This window comes from Geotrypetes seraphini, chromosome 15 (assembly GCF_902459505.1).
Source record: "Geotrypetes seraphini chromosome 15, aGeoSer1.1, whole genome shotgun sequence".
NCBI lineage: Eukaryota > Metazoa > Chordata > Amphibia > Gymnophiona > Dermophiidae > Geotrypetes > Geotrypetes seraphini.
Window position 1 is genome coordinate 56,420,596 of NC_047098.1, and position 12,281 is coordinate 56,432,876.

Here is a 12,281-nt window from a genome sequence, read left to right on the forward strand (position 1 = left end):
GAACCCGAACCCTCTTTCCCTAAGTTCAAAAAGTTGGCTCTTTAAGTTAAATTTTGGAACTAGTAAGTGAACCATCCCCGGTATCCATCCTGTTGGATTGCTGAGAATTTGCTTGCAACCTTTTGTCTCGCTTTTCTCTTCTATCATTCTTTCTTTGCTCTTTCACTGACATCCATTCTTTTAGCTTTATTTTGTAAAGCACTTAGCATCACTTATATATATTGAAACTGGCGGTATATCAAGCCCTGGAAAGAAATAAATAGAAATAAAAATAAATAAATGGTGGTTTACAAATAGTATTATATATAAAGCAAGAAAGAAAGCACAATTGCACATAGAGGATACAGAACAGACAACATTTCTTGAACTTGCAGTTGCCCTGCTCATTATCCCCACTTGACAGGGGAGCTTTGTAAAGGTATTATTGGAAAAGGAGGCTAAGCTTCGCTAGTTTTAATCCTGTTTCCAACAGCTCATTCCAAAGACTCAGTACTGAATAAGAAAAAGAAGACACACATGTTTTAACTAATCTAAAATCTTTGGCCAACAACAGGACTAGATACCTAGTCAGTTGGTCCTTAAGGTGTTTTAATTCAACACCACACAGTGTCTTAAAGGCTGGACAAAGAACCGTAAATTTTACCCAAAATTCCCCTGGCAACCAACGGAACAAGAAAGGCAATGGTATCATACTATTCTTACTCTTCTTGTATGTAACTATTCTCACAGCCAAATTCTGAACCTGCTGCAACTTAACGGACTTCTTTGGCAACCTCAGGTAAAGTGCACTGCAGTAGTCCAGTTGAATTATAATACTATAATAATAATATAGTTGACCGAATTAACATAAAAAAATTCTGGGGGCACAAGTAAGACCTCAGCTGCTGTACCAAATTAAGCTTATGCCATGCTTATAAGATCCTTAGGAGCTCATAATCCCCCCCCCAAAAAAAAAAACATATACAAAGTGGCCTAAATCAGTACTTGGACGATCAAAAAGCCAGATCATCCAAGTACTGATAATCAAAGCTGGTTTTAGATGTCCTAAAACCAGCTTAGGCCTTTCCCCTGCTTCTAAACACCTAGAGCTAAAAGAGGCGTTTATAGAGGACGGGAAAGAGCGGGAGGTGGGCGGGAGGTAGGCCGACCTACATTTAGTCGTACAACAGGTATAACCAAAACTTTTGACAGGTTGCCTAGTCAGCACTTCTACGTTTTGACTTAGACTAAGTCAAAACAAATATAAGTGCCGAAAAAGGGGCTGCTAAGCTGATCGCCCATGTCCGATCAGGGGGGAGGAAGAGGGTAGTCACCGGGGCAGGAGGGGTTGGGCTCCCTCCTGCCCGATCCGATTGGTTATCTCTCCTGCCGCGATAGCGATCTGAAGTGCCGCGTTAGCAGCACATCGGGTTATCGCTGTCGCGGCAGGGGAGATGAGCCATCTCTCCTGCCACGATCGTTGCTGGGATGGGGGGTAGATTCTGTAAACGGTGTTTCTTTTGACAGACACCAGTTACAGAATCTAGCTTTTAGGCGAAGGATTGGCTCCTCCTTCGCCTAAAAGACCTGGCTTTGAGTGTTTGGGACTTAGGCTGTTTTTTGGTTAGTAATCTGTCTTAAGTGTAGACGTAGTGGTGGTCTGGGTGTTTAAACAGCTGAACATAGAGGTAGGCCATTCTCATTTTGGATGTTTTTTTTTAGAATGGACATTTTCCTTGCTTCTACTTTCAGCGTTTAGGGCTTAGGCCAAAAGGAGACTTAGATGTTTTTGTTTGATTATGCCCCTCTTAATGTTTTCACCTCCTGCTGTATTAATGTGTTATGTCCCTGCAGTAAAACTGATACCAAATGTTGTGACTATGGTGGCACCATCCTCACCCAAATAATACCAGTTTTCTTAATATGCAATTTTGACTAATTTTGTTGTAACCAACTTTCTAGTATTCATGTATCCATCCAGAATCCTTAAAATTTCCCCTATTGATCTACTAAAAGACATCAGCAGTTTCGAATTGATATTCTTCCTGTTTATGATCATGAAGGCCATCATTCTAGATGCTTACATACATGAAATGCAAAGAGTTTATTGCTTCTACATTTCCAGGCTCCTCGCTTAGCCACATCATCTGCTTTCTGTTTTGCTAGTCAGTGCTGAATGCCATTCAGTAGTAAGTGTCAGTCACATGGGTTTTCATCGCACTCTCTGCAGGAAGGTAGAAGATCTCCAGTTCCGAGTGGAAGAGGAATCCATCACTAAAGGTGACCTGGAGGTAACGTTGATCAAATGCCACAGTTCCCACTGCTCCCAGCTTGGGAAACGTATTCTAGTACTGTGCAACTTTGAGTGTTGTGTTACGTTTTTTTGTTCTGTGATTACAGCTTTATGAATGGATCAGTAAACACTATGATGGAAGCTACTGTTAAGAAAAGAATGACTACTTATATGGATATGCATGGTTTACTAGGGAACCACCATCATGGACATAGAAAAAGGAAGGTTACATATCAAAGGTACAAATAACCATGTGGACAAAAGTGAATTGGTCACCTTAGGGCGTCTGGGCCAATTAGAGCCTTAGGATCCTTTCCGATGCATGTGGGGAGGGGCCTGAGGCTCTTATTGGCCCAAGTTGTATAAAGCCCCTTCCATGGGAGGGGCCTTAAACAACTTGGACCAATCAGAGCCTCAGGCCTCTCCCCAGTGCATCCCAAGATGCACCAGGGAGGGGAAGGCACATTTAGACGATGCAGCAGCTGAGAGGAGGGTTTCCACATCCCTCCGGGTCATCAATTTTAAGGTAAGGGGGAGAGGGGGTGGAGATGTGGGAGGAGGATCACTACTAAGTGGGGGAGCGGTCAGGTCAGGTAGTCTAGTGCACCAGGAGAGAGTGGGCATCTCTTCTGCTACAGGGGGATAGGGGAGGGTCGGGTCACGGCAAGATTTAGTGCAGCAAGAGAGAGCGGGTATTTCTCCTGCTGCAGGGGGGGGGGGACGGCGGGGGAGGAAGTCGGGTCGCAGAAGATCACTTTCCTGCTATGTGAGCCTTTGCAGACCTAAAGAAGTGACATGTCAGCTACAAAATGATCGTAGGCTGGCTGTAGTTTTTTATGAACTTGCAGTTTAAGTTTGTAGTTGCTGCTAGCACAGTTTTGTACAGTGGAATTAGAAATATGATTGATTCTCATGTTTTCCTTTTTGCACTTCTCTAGATATATATAGTAGCTACAAAAGTTTTTTCTGCCTATGATGGATGGATGGATGGGTGATTTGTTTTCCCTCCTCCTGTATAATTGAGGATTTTTCTTTTGTTGGCTTTCATATGGTATCAGAGTTCAGTGCTTGTTGCTGGGTGTTCAATTTTCTTTTGGGGAGATTTTGTAAACAGTATTTAGATTGAGTTTTTTTAATTGTACATGTGCAGTTTCTCTTTCAAAATGAGCTTGTAAGTAGAGAATGACACGGGAACAAATTTTTCCCCGTCCCTGCAGGAACTCATTTTCCCGTCCCGTTCCAGTGAGTTCTTTTCCTGTTCCTGCCCCATCTCTGCAAGCTCTGTCCTCATCTGCATGAGCTTCAAATACTTTAAAATTATAAGTGTTTCAGGCTTGTGCGGTTAAGGCAGAGCTTACAGGAATGGGACAGAGACAGCTACAGAACTCACAGGGACGGGATGGGAAAATTAAGTTCCTGCAGGAATAGGGACAAATTTATCCCTGTGTCATTCTCTTATTTGTAAATCCACAAGTGCAAAAATGCCCGCGCTGTTCCAGCTGCTGTTTCTCCAGGTTCACCAGAATTGTTTCTCTTTCTTGGGGGGGGAGGGGGGTTGCCAATGTTTTCCGTTTGTTTTGAGAAATGTACAGTACATCTTTGAAAATATTTGTGTTGTGCTCAAAAGTTCTCAGCCCTTCAAGGGCTGAACACTTAGTCGGAAAAGTACTGAACGAAAAAAGTGAAAACTCGCTGGACTAAGTAGTCCTTTTACTAAGGTGCGGTAGCTGTTTTAGTGCGTGCTTAAAAATTAGTGCATGCTAAATGCTAGCGCGCATTAACGCGTTGTGACAGGGAAGCTCCTGTCACCAGTTTAAACCCGGTTTTAAACCCTGCCATGCAAAGGGTGGTCCCTATTCCTAAGCCCAGGAAGCTGCCCAATAACCCTGTTCCTATTACAAAGAGCCGACAGGCAGGGCACGGCAGAGAGAGAAGGGCAGACACTACAATATCTGATTTAGGGCACTATAATCCCTTTTATAATTCCTTGGGCAGTTCTCCAGTAAAGCCTCTGGTGAAGAAAACTAGCCCAGGAAGGGTTAAGGAAAGGGGCGGAGCTGACAGGCAAGACGAACCCAGAGGGAGAGTGGGAACGAGCCTGCAGCATAAAACCAACACACCTGGGAACACTCAGGGGAACTCAGGAATTGCAAGAGAGAGACGTGCCGTGCAGAGCAGGAAGGAAACAGCTGGGAGTTTTCTTTCCCAGTCCAGGGCTAAAGAACAGGCTGTCCTACAGCCCTCACGAATTAACAAACTTCTGGCTCCCAGGCAGAAGCTCAAGGGAGGAGAAAGGCTTCCAGAGCAGGGCTGGCCGGTAGCTGCCCCTGAAGGGAATTCCTATCTAGCCTCAGAGAGTGGGGAGTCCCTAATGGAGATAGAGATAGAGGTCTCTGAAGGAAGTGAAATGGAGTGCAGTCTGGCAGCCTGGGATCTCCTATCTAATTACAGTCAATAAGGTAATGAATGGGGGAGGGGAATGAAAGTTAACGTCTTTCTGTGCAGCAGGACTGTAAGGAAGTGTGAATGTGTCAATTAGATCCCGAGAGATAGGCCTTGCAGAGAGAGTGAAGGAGGTGGGAACCCTAATTAACCTCCGAGAAAAGCCTGAACGGGAATTCAGTGACCTGACGTTACATAGCCCTGAATAGGGGAACTTTTGGATGGGGACTTAAACCAGTCAGAAAAGGATGGTTCCCCAGCCCCTACCCCAGGAGTATAAGGGTAGTGGGGGCATGGTACTTCAGGTGGGTCAGGTGGGAAAAGCTTCCTGAAGTATCCACAGGCACAATTGGTGAAACTAAAGAAGAAAAAAACCCCACGTTTTTGTTTATTTTTGGTTTATCTGCCTGAACAGCAGTCTGGACTCTCTTATAAAGGAGAAGCATCGCTGATATATTGTTTGTTTCAAGTCCACTCAGCCAAGAGGGACTCCTTGAGACCCAGTGCCTTGAACTGGGGACAATAAAAAGAAAAATCTGAACTTTACAAAGTGAGCAGTGTATTGTTCTTTCTACTGGGATTATCCAGCGAGAGTCCTCCAGGGAGCGCTTCGTCCTGCGCCTGGGGCGGGAGCCAGGTTGCCAGCGCTAGGTTTATCCCTGGCCCCGCCACAGAGTTCATGGGATATAATGGATGCGTTTGCATGCGATAGCGTTTAGCACGCACTAAAATGGCTAGCGCATGTTAGTTAAAGGCTCTCTAAGTGTATAGCCATCGATGGAGACTGTCCCAACTGAAGTTAGTTGGGCTGCAAACTTTTCAGCACCCCCTCAGACATTGGGCTGCTTTGGGGCTGCTTTTTTAAGGTAATTGGGTGGGATTATAAAAAAGTATCTGGCAACACAGGTGTGCACATAAGTGGCAATGCAATTAGGGTGCTATTCACACGTGCGTGGGGTGTCTAACTACTGGAGCTTATTTATAGAATTTCCCTTATAGTCTTTCATTTACAGTATATGTTTTCTTCCTGCTTCTTCTCTTCTTGCTCTCATGTTCTCATCTTATTTCTTTTCTGCCACTTATTTAGTTTTCTTTCTTACTCATTTTATTATTATTCTGCTCATGATATTCATTACACTTTTTCTTTTCCCATCCTTCTTTTACATACAGTCTATTTTCATACACACACATCCCTTCCTAATTCTTTCAACCACATATCAATTCCCTTCCCAGCTTTCAAAGACATATAGTTGATCCCATCCATCTGTTCTCACACATTGTTTGCTTGCTCCTCCTTCACACATAGACCCCTCATCCCCCCCTCAACATGTTTCTCTATCTTTACTTCTTTCCTTCACTTTCTCCATCACTCTTTCCTCATCTATCTTACTCCATCCGTGCCTCCCTTATATGTCTTCCATTTCTCATTCCTTCAATTCTAATTTTCCTCTAGCCTCCCTCTTTTGTCACTAGGTTCAACTAGCTTTATCTTCACCCCCTTAGTGGTGTAGTAACTGCGTGGAATGGGTGGGAAATTCCATAGGCCTCCAAGCCTGGGGGCCCCCTTTATGGTTGCCAACTGTCTGGTATTCAGCCAGCCTGGCCAGTTTTTGAAAGGCCAGGCCAGCTGCCTGCAGACCTTTCAAGCCAGCAATTGAAAAGCCAGGTTTTATTTCCAAGTGCAGGCAGCCAGTGCTTCCCCCTCCATCCCCCCCCCTTTCTGCGATCCAGCATCTCACAGTCTACCCTAAATATGTCTTTAACGAGGTTCCTAGCAGTGGCAGAAATTCAGAAATGCTGCCAGTGGCCTTCCTGGAGACTCTCTTCTGATGCAAATCACTCCCACCTAAACCAGAAGTTGTGTCAGAGGAACAGTTTGCATTAGAAGAGAGGCTTTACACAGGCTTCTGGCAGCCTATCTGAATTCCTGCCTCTGCCGGGAACCTCATGGAAGATATATTTAAGGTAGACTGGGGGCACAGGTGGAGGGAGAGAAAGAGGGAAAGATGATGGGGTGAAGAAAGAGATAAGTTATTTACCTGGGGGGGTGAAAGGGGAAGGAATAGAATAAAATGATGGGCTGGGGTGGGGGTGAGGAAAAAAGAAATAATGGGCCCGGGAGGGGGTAGAGAGAAGGGAAGAAAGAAAGAAGTAATGGGGAGGGGGGAGAAATGATGGGGGGGTCCTCAATATTTTTTCCACAGGCCCCTGATGTTCTACCGTGTTTCCCTGAAAATAAGAACTACCCCGAAAATAGGCCCTAGCATGATTTTCATGGTAGGTCTTAATATAAGTCCTACCCTCAAAATTAAGCCCTAATAGTAGGCAGCCACGCTTCCCCCTGCCATGCAGCCGAACCCCCGCTGACCCTCCATCCTTCCCTCCCAATTGATCCCTGCTGACCGCAACCATAAATACCTTCCGACAGTGGAGCACCTTCGCGGTCTTCTCACTGGGGCCTTCTGTGTACTGCGTTACTGATGATGTCTCAAAACTCAATGCATTCTGAACCAAAGATTGGAAAAAGACATGTTTATAGACAGTGGGAGCATAAACCACCAATAAGTTAAAGGAATAGGAACTCAAAGTTATCTGCAATAAAAGCATGCGACCACAAGAATCCTTGGTCAACAGTTTAGTCTGACATTGTAAATATTTGTTGATTAAAATAGCTACCCCTCCCTTTTTACAATTAGTTGAAGAACAATAAACTTCTCCCACCCAACCAGTTTTAAGCTTCATGTGTTCTATATCAGTCAATTTTGTTTCTTGTAGGAAAAGCTATGTCTATCTCCTGACGTCAAATATAAGAGAGCAACTTAGTACATTTTATCACTGAATTTACCCCTGAAACATTCCAAGATGCAATTCGCAACAATGAAGGTGATTTAACCACCATCATTCCATACGAAAATGGAATGATGGTGAAGTTTTCATTAAAATTAAATATAAACATCTAGGGGCCCAGCCCTCCCCCCAGATGTAATTTTGCCACTCAGTCATGTTAGTAGGAATTGAAGATGGGATGTGATAAAACAAAACCCGAGAAACCAGAAAAAATAAATCAGACAAGAAAAGAATATAGGAAAGATAAAAACCAAAAACCCATGTAAATAACCAAATCCAAAGATATGTAGTCCTGGGAGCCCACCCAACCTTCCCAATATCCACAATATCTCTCTGATTTCCTTTCCAAGAAAATCAGTGATTCCAAGTCACAAATATGTAACCCGTCCCCAGGTCTCAACCAACTCAGACCAATAGCCTACATACTATATATGTGCTCTTCAACATATTCATAAACGATCTGGAAATGGATACAACGAGTGAGGTGATTAAATTTGCAGACGATACGAAGTTATACAGAGTAGTGAAGACGAAGGGGGATTGTGAAGATCTGCAACGTGACATAACCACGCTCGAGAAATGGGCAGCAACATGGCAAATTAGATTCAACGTAGATAAGTGTAAGGTAATGCATGGTGGTATCAAAAATCACAAGATGTCCTGGGCAGTACTAGGAGAGACACCCCCCCCCAGGAAAGAGACCTGGGAGTACTGGTCGACAAGTCAATGAAGCCGTCTGCACAATGCGCAGCGGCAGCGAAAAGGGCAAACAGAATGCTAGGAATGATTAAGAAGGGGATCACGAACAGATCGGAGAGGGTTATCATGCCGCTGTACCGGCTATGGTACGCCCTCACCTGGAATACTGCATCCAGCACTGGTCGCCATACATGAAGAAGGACATGGTACTACTCGAAAGGGTCCAGAGAAGAGCGACTAAAATGGTTAAGGGGTTGGAGGAGTTGCCATACAGTGAGAGATTAGAGAAGCTGTGCCTGTTCTCCCTTGAAAAGAGGAGACTGAGAGGAGACATGATCGAAACATTCAAGATAATGAAGGGAATAGACTTAGTAGATAAAGACAGGTTGGTCACCCTCTCCAAGGTAGAGAGAACGAGAGGGCACTCGCTGAAGTTAAAAGGGAATAGATTCCGTACGAATGTAAGGAAGTTCTTCTTTCACCCAGAGAGTGGTGGAGAACTGGAATGCTCTCCCGGAGTCTGTTATAAGGGAAAACACGCTCCGGGGATTCAAGACAAGATTGGACAAGTTCCTGCTGAACCGGAACGAATGTAGGTAGGGCTGGTCTAGGTTAGGGCACAGGTCTTCGACCTGGGGGCCGCCGCGTGAGCGGACCGTTGGGCGCGATGGACCACTGGTCTGACCCAGCAGCGGCAATTCTTATGTTCTTACAAATTTGCAATTAAATAAACAACTGAATATGTATCTTGTTAATATTTAACTTGTTAGATAAAGACAATGCGTAAATATATAAATAAACTAATCCCATAGTGAATAGAGTTATGTTTCTACCCTGCTCATAGATACACTGGAATAATGATAATTGTACAAATATTTCCAATCAAATATTGTTTATTAAAATTTAACAGAATGATCTTGTTTCAAAAGGCATTTGTACAATGGAGGCACATTACAGTCAGATAGTGTAACTGCAGCTTCTCTGACTTAACAGTTTCAAAATTTTATCCTGCTATGTTTACTTATATATGACAACATTTTACTGCCTGCATATAATTGGTCAAGAATACTTGATACCATATAAGGCTTTTGCATGCATATTGAGGCCACGTATGCACATGACATCACGTCAAGTTTCATGTTTCAGGGCTTAAAAAAGTCTGCGATACAGTGGTTTAGTGGAAACATAGGTCATGATCCACATTATGGTAACCCCTGCATTTTTGTAGTCACTCCTCAGTATGTACCATTTAAATATTGTGTACATTCAAACTTAACATGAGCACAGCGCTCTGGGGCCATTTAAAAAAAATGTTAATGCTTAAATTGGTTAAATAGCCTGTGGACACCATATTCTTTCTTTTGGTACTATTATTTCACCCAGGCTTGTGGATACCAGGTGCATTCAAAATGTTCTGAGCAGAATAAGGGAGACTGCGTGCGCAATGCTATTTTAAAACAAGAGTCCCTGAATTTGAAAAGAAGTTATAAAGCATAAAAAAAATTATCCATTCAATATTAAGCTCATGACGGTAAGCAGTGTTTGAGCTGCTCACAGCCGTGGGCTGAACTGATCCCAGATATTCAATGTCAGGGCATGGACAGCTCCTGGCATTGAAAATCTGTGGATCAGCAATCACCAGAAAATTAATTAGGCCCCAGCTGATATTTATTCTGGAGACTGGTTAATTGTAATGCACAAAATTAGGATAGCCTTTTTACAGTCCTGACTTTGTGCATTACTTCACTGGTTAACTGGTTAGCCACTAACCGGCTAAGTAGATGCTCCATTGTGGTCAGTGGCATAGTAAAGAGGGGGCGGTCTGCCATGTTGTTGGGGGCCATGTTGTTGGGGGCACCAGCACACCTCCTCCTCTCCGCCCTGCCTCTTCCCACTCCTCCCCTCGCCACGCGCACACTCCTCTTCCCTTCCCCTGTACTTCTAGTTGAAGTTGTTGCTTGCAGCGGTCAACAATGTGCTTCTCATGATCCTGTCAGCTCTCCTGCTGACATCATTTCTGGGTGCCGCACATAGGAAGTGATGTCAGAGGGAGAGTCAACGGGGTCACGAGGAGCATGTGATTAACCACCGCAACAGCTTCAACTAGAGGTACGGGGGAAGGGAAGGGGGGCGGACGCTTCAGGGGGGATCAGGGAGAAGCAGGGGGGGCAAAGTTGATGGCGGGGGAGAGACGTCACCACCCTGGGTGCCTCGCACCCTCGCTACACCACTGACTGTGGCCCACCCCTAATTTAATCGGTGAGGAAATGGCTGATTAGCAACAATATTCAGTGGCACTAACTGATTAAGTGCCCCTGAATATCGTGTGCTGGATTACGCATTGGGTTTAACCAGGCAGGAGCCTCTCCAGTCCAGTTAACATCGCTTTTTTGAATTTCAGGTGGTTTATTCATGTGTTAAGCCTGAGACACACATTTCACTTAAGAAAATGAATCTGCTTCTGGAGAACTGCAGAGGCTTATTTTTCATGCTCAGGGAAGAAAATAAGAGAAAAGAAAGGAAGAGACAGCCTAAACAGAGTAATCTGATTGGCTAAATATGTCTTGGTGCATTATGATGTAAAGAGAATATTAACTTCATGACTGTGCTTCCAAAACTTAGTAGTATTAAAGGAACACAATGATAATATGTGCTCACCTTAAATTTGTTCACAGCGGCTGTTCCAAACTTATGAATAGATTATAAATATTAAATAAAGGAGCCTCAAAGTCCCAAAGGATCTTAACTTTGTTAGAGAAAAGAATTCTCTCATGTTCGAGTTATATTTATTGTCATCGGCCCTCAGCTGGAAAAAGGCCCAAGAAGAAAAAACTCCCGAACGGGAGAAAAAAATTCTCAGGTCAAAAAAACCGGCCGATAACATCAAAAAGTTCATGACAAATTGCAAATAAATTAGGAAAAATTCCAACGTAGCTTAATGGCAGTGTTTTTCCATAGTGCTTCGTATCTTTCTTGCTCCCAATCCTACATGATTAAATAATTTTTTCCATCTCACCTCTTTCTCCTTTTCACCTTTGTTTATTGACCTAAGAATTTTTTCTTCCGTTTGGGAGTATTTTCTTATTGGGCCTTTTTCCAGCTGAAGGCCGATGAGAATAACTATAACTTGAACATAAGAGAATTCTTTTCTCTAACAGAGTTAAGATCTTTTTGGACTTTGAACCCCCTTTATTTAATATTTATAATCTATTTATAAGTTCAGAACAGTCGCTGTGAACAAATTTAAGGTAGGCACATATCATGGTATATGTCCTTTCCTCTTTTATTATGGAACTACATCTTACATTTTGGTCTGTTAATATTCTGTTGGTGCCGTACATGTCATGTGCCGTTCTTCAATCACATAAGTCAGAAAATAAGCTGAATTAGTAGACAGCTGCTGAACAGAACAGGGAAAAGTTCCCAGGAAATGCAGTGTCTATAGTATATTTTTAATGGAATATAAACAGTTATCTCTAGCCATAAATATTGTAATTTCAGTTTACTATATGATATAATCCATGTCTTAATGCATGCCATGATGGTTCCTCCCTCCTTTCCCATTGTACTTAATGGATAGTGTGTGATTTAGTGACCTTCTACTTAAGAGGTTAATTCTATAAAGCAGATACTAACTTTTATGCACCGAGTACTTGTGTAAATTATGTATTTATGGTGACCCGTCAAATGCGCGCACGACAATTGCGCCCTGACAATTGCGCCCCAATATTTACATGCACAGACAAATGTTCGCAATGAATGGGAGGTGGCCCAACAATGAATGGGAGGTGACCTGACAATTGCGCCCCGACAGGATACTTTTTTGTCTTTTTGAGGGTTGTGCCACTACACTTAAAGCATTCACTTCCTATCTAGTGTTAGAGTTAGGTTTAATCATGATTATGGGAACCCTTTTAGTAGATATCTGGAAGGCCCTGATTTGCTCAGACTCCTCAGGGACAGGGCCTGAGGAGTCTGAGCAAATCAGGGCCTTCCAGATATCCTACACGGGCCACAATTG

The 12,281-nt window shown here is 43.4% G+C and overlaps 1 protein-coding gene across 2 annotated transcripts in view; it reads left to right on the forward strand.

Moving 5' to 3' along the window:
• The window catches only part of CLIP2 (CAP-Gly domain containing linker protein 2), a 169,398-nt gene that overhangs the window by 109,930 nt on the left and 47,187 nt on the right, over window positions 1-12,281 (forward strand). For both annotated transcript variants that reach the window (XM_033922592.1, XM_033922593.1), the window contains exon 8: window positions 2,210-2,270. In XM_033922592.1, coding sequence (XP_033778483.1) covers window positions 2,210-2,270 — 61 coding nt within the window. The remainder of the gene's footprint in view (window positions 1-2,209; window positions 2,271-12,281) is intronic.